The sequence below is a fragment of the Pseudocercospora fijiensis genome (genome assembly GCF_000340215.1).
Source record: "Pseudocercospora fijiensis CIRAD86 unplaced genomic scaffold MYCFIscaffold_5, whole genome shotgun sequence".
Classification (NCBI taxonomy): Eukaryota; Fungi; Ascomycota; class Dothideomycetes; order Mycosphaerellales; family Mycosphaerellaceae; genus Pseudocercospora; species Pseudocercospora fijiensis.
This window is the reverse complement of record NW_006921536.1, coordinates 4,970,776-4,982,489: the sequence shown is the minus strand read 5'-3', so window position 1 is coordinate 4,982,489 and position 11,714 is coordinate 4,970,776. Positions and strand designations below refer to the sequence as shown.

Sequence of the window (11,714 nt, the reverse complement as noted above, 5' to 3'; positions counted from 1 at the left end):
CTCAAAGTTCAAGGGTCGCATGCTATAACGCAAGTGCTATTGCAGATGCAACATCCAACATGGGCGGCCCAAATGCGCCTTCGAAGGGCGAGATGTAGCAGAGATCCGCCAGAACCGAGGTTATGCAGCGTCGCCGAGCACCATTACTCAGAGCACTGCGCCGCTCCTAAGGACCTGAAACATCAAGATCGACCTGCTTTCCAGATTTCTTGGACACTCGAATACGTTTCGAAATGTCGCAAGGGCATTGTGTGCAATAGCCAACGACATGTCCACTCGACTAAATAAATGGCGTGGGCTCTTGCGAAGCTGGTGATATAGCATGGTTTGCGACTGACCCAGCGCAATGGCTTTGCCGTTGTGTCTGCAGTAAGATTGAAGAAGGCTAATGCCGCGCCACGAGTCGTTGATATCGTCGTCGGGGCCCAGGCGTGGCCAATTCGGCGAAGAGACGGTGACTGGACAAGACAAGCACTTCATGCTCATGGTGGGAGTTATTGAGGCCCCACGTATGGCGGTAGCGCCAAGAGTAGTGGTGTCCCGAGGAGAGGTTGCGAAAAGGACTTCGGCGCTCGTGAGAGGCACAAATTCATCAGTAGTCAGGCAGCGGCTACGATAGTCAATCATCCATGTAGTGCCATGATGTGGTCGGTGGTCCTTGCCTCTACCGAGCGATGGCTTTGCAATTTGATTTCTGGAGCAGTGCAGCATAGGGTATTCCGCCGTGCGATATTGGTTCGCAGGCCGGCCCATGCGGCTAATGTTTGGGACTTGCCGGCTAACAGAGCAATGCATCGTGAGCACACTCTCATCAACCTCACCATTTCGCGGTGCGCTCAGCCACACAAGAGCGCATCGCCTGCGCCTGGCATATGGGCTCGCTGCAGACTGCTTCTGGACGTCTGGTTGAGAAGTACCGAACATTATTGCAGATGTGTCAACGCCCCGCCTTTCCTGTTTGGTCAGCAATCTCGACGCTAGCGCCGTGTGGACGGTATTGTGGGTGGAAGCTAGTGATTGGTCATGAATCCACCTGAAACCACGAATGATGTTGCGTCAAGGGAATTCTCGCGGATGAAGCGAGTGGTGGTGGCTTTGGCTGCCTCGGGGGAGCGATGATGCATCCTGGTTTGCGATGTGGAGTTCGATGAAGACGGATCGCCTGCATGCACCGCACCGCAATTCCCTTCTCGATCGTGCAGATCCGCGAGCGAATCGAATCTCGGCAGTGCAGGGCAGGGCAGGGCAGGGCACTATCTGACCGAGCAGCAGCGCATCCTCATCACAGAAATCCATCTCGTTCATCGATAATAACAATATCAACTTCCGTGGAGGTGTAGTTCGTGCTGCAGAACGTTTCATCAAGCTTCTCATTCCACCACTGTCGGCAGCTGCCTTAGAGTTCACACCGTTCCAAGGGATGCTGCAGAGCGTGTAAGCCAATTCCATAGTGATGGGGTCCACCAACCTGTGGATGGTGTACACGCTCTGTAATACACTATGTATACGACCCTTTTAGGCGAGCTCGTTGTGTATACACAAGGCGGAGTTATCGGATACGCTGATATCCCGCCTACAACCCGCCAAGCTGCTTAATATTGCTCGGATATCCTGGTATTCGGGTATACCCGATGTGTATCCATGGGTGTACACCAGTATAATATACGATGTACACAACCTCCATTTCTCAGGGGCTGTAAACCCACAACACTACAATTCCATAGAAGGTGTGAAGCCAATCTGACTGCGCTGCACTGCGCTGGGGCTGGGGAGACGCTCAGACGCGCTCTCGTACGTGGCTTGCTGGCTAGACCATGCATGACATGGCAGAAGACGTCCGGCCACCGGAGAGCCCTCGCGCACGCAGCACTGCAAGACCAGACCTGCTAGTCATGCTCTTCCGGATATCGCTGCTCGTTTGTTCCTGCCTGCCCCAAGCCGGCCGCCTTTGGTGCGCTTGCCCGCAACGGCTACTGGGAAATGCCACGCTAGGAGAAAGCTGCCGCTTGTGCTTTGAATGGCCGCCGTGGTGAGTAGATGCAAGCCCAGCGCGATTTGAGATTCCTGCGAAGGTCTCTGGTCAGATCTGGCTCTGGGGCAGAGTCCAACACAGCCGTGGTGAATGATCGACTGCGCAGTAGTTGGACAGCCGGTTATTACAGGCGTGCATATCAAACTCTGTGAACGGAAGGCTGCGTGCTGACGGTGCTGAGTGACCTGTCGACGGCGAACAACCTCGAACCCCAGAAGTGTTGGCAGCAGAACAAGCTCGCGGGAGGTAACAGGCCGAAAGGCAATGGCATTATGGCAAGAGGGCTATCCACATTCAACAACGTCGCCACCCACGCACACATGGCAAGTGATGCGTTGCTGGTTGGTACAGTATGTAGTTGGCCCATTTGCCAGGCTTCCTGGCGCTGCTGTCCTTGTTTGGCATGCTGCCACTGCCTCGCGCAGGTGTGCTCTGGTACATTATTCACATGTTGGCGCTATTGGCCGTGGCCCGCCGAGCTCAAGCCGGTGTCCTGCGCAATTCCGTGGTGCTGGGATGCGCAGTCTCATCAACGGCTCGAGCCTTCCGGATCTGCAGGCTGAGTGGCTAGACAGGAGCAGCGGGCTTCCCTGCTGCTCGAGTGCTGGACGGGCGGTCCTGGACGGGTGTGTGATTATCGGTGGGCAGGATGTTCGCTGCAGCGCTCGCGCGGCTGTTATAGCCCATGGCGAGCAGGGGAATCTTCCGAATCCCAGCTTAGGCAGGCTGCCTCGCGCATGCTGGGCTCTCTAGTCTTGCTGTACGGTGCACTGGGCAGCGCAGTAGTCGTGCGGTGGAGACGCTACTAATATTCCTGCCGGGCAGGCCGTGACCTCGTACCACCTAACCACCTTACCACCTTAGTCCTCTCCCGAGTGCCCAGCACGTCGAAATTCAACGCGCTAGACGCTAGGGCCTGGAGCACGAAGCACTTCCAGCACTTCTAGCACGACCTCGCGCCAGACGCACGCTCGCTCGCTCGCACCAAGCTCAGCAATCTAATCTGCAACCATCTGCTCGCATCGCCCTGCGCCTCTCTTCTCCAGCTTCTGTCGCGTCGGCACAGCACGCCCACTACCGGGATTGGGATGCGCATCTCCCTCCACAGCTGGTAAGTCGTCGCGCGGCACCAGCCGTGCAGTGCAGTTTTATGCAACAGGCCGGCATGCACGCTTGCTGGACATGGAGGCCTCACAATCGCTGTTAGCGCAGGCAGGACCCAGCACCGCTGCCGCGCTCTGCCCATCAGACGAACCCTTGGGCCAGCGGTTCCCAGTGGAGCAGCTCCGCAGCCTAACTGAGTGCAGCGGGCGTGGCAGCGATTGTGCTGGACGACCGACGTGCCTGGCCTGCAAGCGCGCACGGCCAGCGAATCCCACGCCGGCCGTTGCTCACATTGAACTCTATCGTCGTGAGCCGGTCAGCCTGAACTCTGTCGCTCTTATGCTTAACGGCGGGGGAGTGTCGTCAAGAGGCATTTCTAGGTTACCGCTGCCCGCACAGTGCCTACCCTCACCCTCGCCCTCGCCCGCGCCCTCGCCCTCGCCCTCGCCCTCGCCCTCACGCCTGTGCCCAGTAGTGTCCACTGACTTGCGAGTCTGTCCGCGGTCCCCTCCACTCTGCGCACGACCTTAGTCGATGCTCCTGCTCTCGCTCTGGCTCTGGCTCTGGCACTGCACGTCCGTCCGCTGCCCACGACTTGCGCTGCCCGCAAAGTCTACCTGCTGAGACCCAAGGCCCTCCTTCCCATCTCCACGCTCATCAACCTGCGCCTGCACCTGCGAATCCCATTTCTTAAATTCGCCCAGCCCGAACCTTCCACCGCAGCCTGAAGCTTTTGATCTTCACTACGCCATCAACCTTGAGCAGCCACTTAGCCTTCTGCATCCATCAGGTACAAGAACTTCTGCAAACCTACCACCTCAGCGCTGCCGCACTTTTTGTGTTTCTCTCTGCGCTAGCACTTGCGACTACCCTCCACCGCGCTTCTTTTCGCCCGCCATCACCGCGCTTGTGCTTGTGCGTGCCCCGTTCACAAGCACCACCACCCGCTCGCTTCACAAGCTAACCACCACTCACAGTGCAACGACGCTTGAGCCTTGCGAGCGCTGCTGCTGCTGCTGCTGCTGCTGCTGCTGCTGCTTCTTCGCATATTCTTTGACGCGCTCCTTCTTCCTGGACCCCGCCAGCGCACTCAAAATCTGAGTGTCGGCACGGAAGATCACAGCAACTTTATATTACAGCACTCCACGCGCGTCTTGCACCACCTCGCGCTCCACCACGGCCCTCTGACGACAACGCGCAGGCCGTGTTCACTGGCATCCGCCGGACTTCGCACCTGCCGGTAACCAGGCGCTGCAACTGACGCGCCATCTTTCACTCCACATTCAATCCCACACATCCCCCAGTCCAACATGAGCACAGGCGGCGGCGCAGGACCGCTGGTTCCCACCTTTCATGGCTTTGTGCACAACAGCATGGACGGACTGGTCCTGTTCGAGGCGTGTCTCAGCGGAAAGCTTCACCATGTGCCTCGTCGTCCACACGACCGAGAACGCAGCTCACTCATCAAGAGTGGCAGCATCTTCATTTACGAGGAAAACGCGTCCGGCATCAAACGATGGACTGACGGCGTTGCGTGGAGCCCTAGCCGTATTCTTGGCAACTTTCTTATTTACCGCGAGCTGGAAAAGCCCTTTCCTCCTGGCGAGAAGAAGCGCGCCATGAAGCGCAAGAGAACCAGCATGCCAGGCGAGCCTTACCCACGACGAGACTCGGATGGCACGGAGAACGAGCAGATGCCCGCCCCACTCACCCCCCCTACACCAAACGTCGGCGGCGAACTGAAGCCAGAAATCCCATCGACAGACCAAGACAAGGAGCTCGAGCGCTCGCTCATCGGCAGTCTTGTAGACAGTTACGGTTTCCGCCCCGATGGACTGGTCAAGAAGACGATGAGCATTTCCGTGAACGGCATCTCTCACCACATGGTTTCCTATTACAAGGTTGACGACGTGAAGAATAACTTGCTGCCACGTCCATTGTCCGATGCCAGGCTACAGAACATTTCCGTCCGCCCAGAGCTGTACCTGAAGCAGAATTTCCGCGCGCCAGTCGAGGAGACTGAGCACTACGCCATTGACGGCCACATGAACGCACATCCACAAATGATGTACTCTTCGATGCAAGGCTATGGTGTAGCTCCCGGACAGTACTTCGGTCGCCAATACCCGGGCATGTACGGGATGACCGCTTCCACAGGAGCCGGGATGTACGGTAGTGTCACCACGGGCACAGCGTGGCCAACTCAGCCAGCGTCTGCGGGCGCAATGCCCTACGGCGGACCACAATACAGCACCCAGCCGTATGGAGGGAGTTATTACAAACCCCCGGAACAACAACACGGATCTGTCGCCAAGACTGAGAGCCAGTCGACTACCCAGAGCATGCCATACGGAAATCAATATGCTCCATCTTACCCACCGATGCAGGGTCGCAATGGTTCGCAATCCAACCCGTCTGGAATGTACCAGCCTTCTGTATGTGTGGCTTTTGCTCCTTCTATCGAGCACTTGAGCTGACGTTTCTACAGTCTTACAGCCCTCCGACCAATGGACAGCCGCAGGGAATGTACAGCAATGCAGGATCACAACCTTACGCAGTGCGATCTCCAACTCAGAGCTACGGCGTTCAGAGTGCTTCGCAAAGCGCGGTGACTCAGTCGCCTCATCCGTCGGTGAAGAGTCCACAGTCGGGTCATCCAGGCACGCCTGCTCAAGACCCTAATGGACAGATGCACAACGCAGGCATGCCATACCGCTCGAGCTCGTATGGAGTTCCTCCAGCACCGCAGTCAGGGCATTCCAGCGCCGAAATGAATGGCCTCGGCATCAGCAACAGCTCGAATTACTCTGCACCTGCACCTAATGGTCAATCATACAGCTATCCACCTGCACCGCATGCTGCTCAGCCAACGCCTTATGCTACATAGAATGAAGCCCACCGCAGACAAGGATCTGGAGGTGATGATGATGATGATGACGATGTCGTGAGAGGTAGGAAAGACGTCGGCTGAAGTACAATCAATGTGCTCAAATGTTACGCAAATGGCGACGATTATGCGCCGCCCAGTGGATCGTGAATTTGCACGGCAGGTCATGGTAGGATGAGGAGGGAAGGCAAGCTCCGTCACGATGAGGACTTGAAGGAGATTTGAAAGGCTTGGATGGCTTCGAGAATGGGAGATTTTTGAAGAATGGGCGGGCGTTTTCCAATGTGACGATTCAACACTGCGACAATGGTAATGTGGCGGTGGTACTGGCATGGAGGGAATTTCACGAGCAATGAGCGGGGATGGATTGAATGGGAAGCGTTCTGCTCTGGTACTGGGGTGCCTTGCGGCCATACCTCTGCTACATGAGTATAACTCATCGCTATAGCTAATACGAGTATGGAAAGTGTGAGGAGAAAAGACGAAATTCGAAGCATGCTTTGAAAGTCATCATGACCTCGAAATCTTTGGCCCCACACGCGTTGGTGAAGTCTGCTTTCATTCCAGGAACAACGTTCGCGGTAAGCTCCAAGACAAATGATGGTTTCGCTTAGTCGCATGCCGGAAGTATGCTACAGTAGTTCGGGCGTCTTGGTGCTTGGAAGTCTTCGAGATCCCTGCTGTGGATCCTCTTCACTGCAAGAAGACCGGTCGGATACGGGAAGAAAGATGGCAACAGTAACCAGCAGCGAGGCAACAGCTGGTGCTTTTTTTCTCCGTGCGGTGCGGTATATTGATTCTGCGGATCTTTCCATACGGAGAAAGTGCGGATCTTGTCATCGCGCGTATTCTTCTGCGTGCGGTCTTCCGGACACCGGGTAATACATCTCTATCCGGCGAGACACAAAGTTGAACTCTTTCCAGCTTCCCCACGTGATTCTTGATTCTTCCTACATCACTTCCCTGCGACATGGATTAGAGCGACATGGCAGGAGCATTCGTTCAACAACACCTGCGTGTCAATATTCAGCATGTAAATCGCACCGGCAAAGTGCCTGCACCGAGCAAGCAGCTCTCACGCGCCGTGCCTTTTGTCCCTCGTTTTTCTCAGGCGCGAGCTCTCAACACCAGAAATCGCTCAGCTTCTGGCCAGAACGCTCAACGGCAGCACTGCACACCATGGCCCATCCTTCGGTGACTAGATCAACCACGACCACGCGTACTGATCATGCATGTACTCACATCGTCTACGCAGGACACCTGCTTCCTGGCCCACATCAACACGACTTCGCCTGCTCTCGGAGGACTCGCGGCACAAGCGGCAGCCAGCCAGTGGTCGAGCAAGTGCTGATCCGCCCTGTAGCGTAAGTCGCCTTCGTCCATCTTACGCTCGTTCTTCATCGTGCGCGATGATACCCCACTGGCGTCTGGTCTTGGGTCTCAACAGTCCACAAGTCGCTCTGTTTGTCACTTCGGGACGGCGACGGCATCGCGGACATTCATCGAATGACACCACGCCATTCGCAGACCTTTCTCGACCGCGCGCCGATGACAGACATGCCGCAGATGAGCTGTGATGGCTCGTATGCGGCAGCACCGCCTGCGCACGTTTCCAGCACACCACGACTACACCGCCAATGTCACGAATTGGATCCTCGCTACGCCTCTGCCACTGTGACGTGTTCCACTGCCCTACAGGAACTGTTCCAGCCCCCACGTGATCTTCTCAACGCCACACCTGAAGGACTTGCACGAATGGAGCCCTCTCCACCCGCGAACGCCTCATCGGTTGTTGTGAACAAGCTAACTCCTCCGGAACGTAGCAGTCTTCACATCCAACGCCGAAGCAGCCTATCACGCACACTCTGAAGCTCGCTCGAGAACGCACTAAAGCTGTAGGAAACAAGGTCCGCTCTTCCCTAACGAGCTTGACGCCGCACGAGAACATCTACAATCTTCCCAACTTCCTCACCGTCACTCGATTGTTCGCTGCACCTGCCACTGCGTATCTATTCCTGCATGATCACTATGCTTGGGCCCTCGGGCTCTTCGCATATGCAGCAATCACAGACCTGGTGGACGGGTGGATCGCGCGGAAATGGAAGCTGCAAACAGTGGCTGGCAGTGTGATCGACCCAATGGCCGATAAAGCACTGATGATCATTCTCACAGTCACCCTGGCGGTGAAAGGAGCGATACCGCGTAAGGCAATTGCGATTCCCCGCTTTTTCACAAATTGCACACTTCGGGACTGACGCGCGACAGTTTATCTGGCGACTTTGATTCTTGGCAGAGATGCATCTCTTGCAGTGGCTGCAATATACTACCGCTATGCTTCGCTTCCGGCGCCAAAAACGCTGCTCCGTTATTGGGACTTTTCGCTACCTTCAGCCGAGGTACATCCCACCACGGTCTCGAAGTACAATACCTTCCTGCAGCTCATCCTTATCGGCTCCACCCTCGCGCTACCAGTGATAACTGCTGGTGACTATGAAACAGGCATACTGCAGAGTCTGGACTTGAACACGGACCATTTGCACTCTGCAATGAGGTATTTCCAATGCCTGGTGGCTGCCACTACAGCTTGGAGTGGTCTCAGCTATGCTTACCTCAAGAATGTGGTCACGATTCTAGGCTCCAACGAAGAATTGAAGGCCAAGCAAGGGTCTAGAGGCAGAGCCATTATTGGTACAACATTCGGCAGCTGTGTGATCGCTGCGGCCTGGCTTGCTTGGAACGTCGACCAAGTCGTCCAAGATGGAGCAGAGTCAGAACATGCCAAGAAAGAGACATAGACCTTGACAGTGACATGCCAGTCGTTCGTAACCAATTCGAATCAGACAGCATGGGACAGGATTCGCCGGATCATTGGTCCACGTCTCTTGATCATGCATTGCACTCTGAAGCACAATCGTGATCACAGTAGCGACGAGCACTCGGCATCCAAGACTGAAAACCTCAATCCCATCAAAGTATCAAAGTACAGATTTCTTGCCTATCCTGTGGGACAGTGCAGATCGTCATGCTTGCAGCGATCATCGCGTAGACACGTCAGTATCGGACTATCTTGCGCATTCTGCACGCACACTACTGCTGACGATTGCATAGTTCACCGCCTTTGAGCACGACTCACGATCTTGCAGACCTGTCGTATAAAGCGACGATCTTGCAGACATGTTGTATACGGGGCACATGATTCAATGAAAGCGGTATCCTCTGCGAGAGAACATGCAGGCCCGGACCTGGGCTCCGTGCTTCGACAGCCGTCTTGACTCTTGAGAGCACATCACCCGGATCCCGCACTTGCACTTGCACTCGCATCTGCACCCATCCCTAATACCTTCAAACGGCATCCCCCATCTTGCATGCACATGCAATCTTTTCATTATTATGCAGCCCTGCGAGACGATGTCTGTGATGCCCAGCAAGGATACCAGGAACCATCCATTTGCCTTTTCAGTTTAGCCTCAAGACATGGAGCTGTGGTCTGCCGGATATCAGAATGAATCACCATGTCTGCATGTGGTATCAGGGATCAAGGCCCCAAGTCCTTGCGAATTCCCCAGCCCCTCTCCCAAAACGCTACCCGCCTTTGTCCGGGCCAACACGCACCCAAGCACGACTTGTACAAAAACGGTCAACAGGGTGTCTGGAAAGAGCCGATGACAAAGGTCAACATGCAAGGCTCCATGTTCGAGATGAGGCAGGTCGGTGTGTCAGCAATGAGACTTTTGTGTTGCTTGAAATAGTACCAGGCTGGGACGGGGTTCCTTTCATACGGGGTCAACTTCCCGCTACGACGGTTCTCATTGGAACGTGGCAGCCAAAATGGCCGCTCACATGCATACCTCCACATCGGCAGCTGGACGGGATATGTGATAGCGGTGCTGCTTTCCACAGTAGTGCCGCCATCAGACGATCATACTATGTACAATTCCAGCGCCGTCGATGTCCGTGAGACCAATCGCAAATTCCCGCCGGCGTGCATCGACTCGTTACTAGAATACATGTATACATTCCAACAAATGGGCTCATTTGTCAAGCACTGCCGCTGCTTTCCAACTGGCGAACAAACAAAATTGAAACATTCGAAATGGAACACGCGAGTCCCGGACCGTGATCAAAGGGGATTTTTTTTCTTTTTCGATGACAACAACAACGCAACCTCATCACTTTTACTGTACTGTACTGTACTGTACATACACCAAGGTCACTACTGACCGAATTTCTTTCCCAGATGAGACTTCTACCACGACGCTTGATATCTGCATGCATGGCATGGATTCACCTCGTTGCTATGCCTTGCCTTGCAATAATATGTAGGTACCTACAGACACCTTCGATTTCCATCGGTACCTACCTCAGACAGCAGTACTCCTAAATCAGGATCCTGATCTGATCTGCCATTTCCGTGCTCGATGCGGAGGCTATTCGCACCCTCGCTGGCCTTGGTCTATCAATGACATGTGACAGCTTGCAGTCCATCCATCCATCCATCCAAACTGGAACCTGGGGTATTCTACTGGCTGGTATCGATCTCGCTTCCTCTTTCCTGGAGTTAATAATCATAAACTGGAATATACATAGAACCTGAATGGCCGATGCACTTTCTTTCTTCGTATATACATTCATTCTGGTACTTGAAGAACACGGCACTTCTTCCTACCTAGCTGGCATGATACCACGAACTGATGAAGCCCCTTTTTTTTCGAACATGATGTTCTTCTACTTACTCTTTCTAGATACCTACCACCTTCCTCAACCTTTATTGCCCCGATACTCTCCCCCCCCCCCCTATCTCAATTATCCCCTTTTTCTCCGTCGACTATCCGCTCTCCTTCTCTTCCTACTACCCCCTCTAACTCTAAAACCTATATCTAAGTAGCATAGCAAGTAGCGAAAAGAGGCTTTAGTTTCCTAGTTTTTGTTACTTTCTATACTGCTTTAATATAGGGTTTAGGGTTAAGGGGGATAGGAATAGTAGTAGGAGAGAGAGAGACTTTTTTATCGCATTTGCTACTAAATTCGGAGCGTAAAGAGGGAGGGGAGGAGGATAGTAGTAATAGAAATAAAGAAAGGATAGGGGATATTATAAATATAATAGAGTAGATATAGTAAGAGGTTAGGTAGTTATAATTTATAGCTGTAAAAGGATAAAAGACCCGAGTAGTAACTAGAATTAACGATTTATAAGACTAATATAGTTACTATTAGTATAATATCTATTTAAGATTGTTATTACTACGGTACTTCTTATTATAGCGATACTAGCGAGTCGCGAGAGAGAGAATAAGAGATCGGATATAGATATATTATCTTTTTTATAGACGAAAGTATAGATAGTAGCTAAACTATTAGTTTACTATCTATAATCCGTACCTAGCTAATAGTACTATAGTACGCCTAAGTAGTTATTACGTTCTTATCGAATCCTCTAATCGACTATTATAAAAGAAATACTCGTCGTCGTCTCGCTATCTCGACTATTTATAATACTAATAATATAATTACTATCGCCTAATATCTAATACTTCTACTACTATAACTACGACTACGATTCTAGTTAGATATAAAATAAGAGCGAGATTAGGTATATATACTTTATAGTCCCTAGCTAAGTAAAATAATTATACTATCCTTAGGCTACTATCTTTTAAACGATACCTTACCTTATTATCGCTAGGTCCTAAC

The 11,714-nt window shown here is 53.2% G+C and overlaps 5 protein-coding genes across 5 annotated transcripts; 4 read left to right on the top strand and 1 right to left on the bottom strand.

Moving 5' to 3' along the window:
- Nucleotides 1–3,854: 3,854 nt before the first annotated feature.
- MYCFIDRAFT_154933 (uncharacterized protein) lies at nt 3,855–4,722 on the top strand (the record flags this gene model as incomplete). Its single annotated transcript, XM_007929605.1, has 2 exons — nt 3,855–4,051; nt 4,114–4,722. Coding segments are annotated over 2 exons (321 nt in total), but the record flags the coding sequence as incomplete, so codon positions are not given.
- Nucleotides 3,855–5,154, top strand: MYCFIDRAFT_165510 (uncharacterized protein; the record flags this gene model as incomplete). Its single annotated transcript, XM_007929604.1, has 2 exons — nt 3,855–4,051; nt 4,114–5,154. A coding segment is annotated over exon 2 (708 nt), but the record flags the coding sequence as incomplete, so codon positions are not given.
- Nucleotides 5,155–5,817: 663 nt separating this feature from the next.
- Nucleotides 5,818–6,532, top strand: MYCFIDRAFT_211617 (uncharacterized protein). The gene has a single exon (XM_007929603.1). It carries the CDS (start codon nt 5,826–5,828, stop codon nt 6,021–6,023), a length of 198 nt encoding a protein of 65 aa, XP_007927794.1. The 5' UTR covers nt 5,818–5,825; the 3' UTR covers nt 6,024–6,532.
- A 1,428-nt stretch (nt 6,533–7,960) lies between these two features.
- Nucleotides 7,961–8,818, top strand: MYCFIDRAFT_40341 (uncharacterized protein; the record flags this gene model as incomplete). The annotated part of the gene is made up of 2 exons (XM_007928801.1): nt 7,961–8,225; nt 8,289–8,818. Coding segments are annotated over 2 exons (795 nt in total), but the record flags the coding sequence as incomplete, so codon positions are not given.
- A 1,451-nt stretch (nt 8,819–10,269) lies between these two features.
- MYCFIDRAFT_175968 (uncharacterized protein) lies at nt 10,270–10,739 on the bottom strand (the record flags this gene model as incomplete). Its single annotated transcript, XM_007929600.1, has 4 exons — nt 10,270–10,318; nt 10,361–10,413; nt 10,461–10,662; nt 10,690–10,739. The coding sequence occupies 4 exons, from the start codon at nt 10,737–10,739 to the stop codon at nt 10,270–10,272; spliced, it is 354 nt and encodes a 117-aa protein (XP_007927791.1).
- Nucleotides 10,740–11,714: the final 975 nt, after the last annotated feature.

Coding starts and splice junctions, on each gene's coding strand:
- MYCFIDRAFT_211617 (XM_007929603.1), top strand. CDS start 5,826: ATGCACAACGCAGGCATGCCATACCGCTCGAGCTCGTATGGAGTTCCT.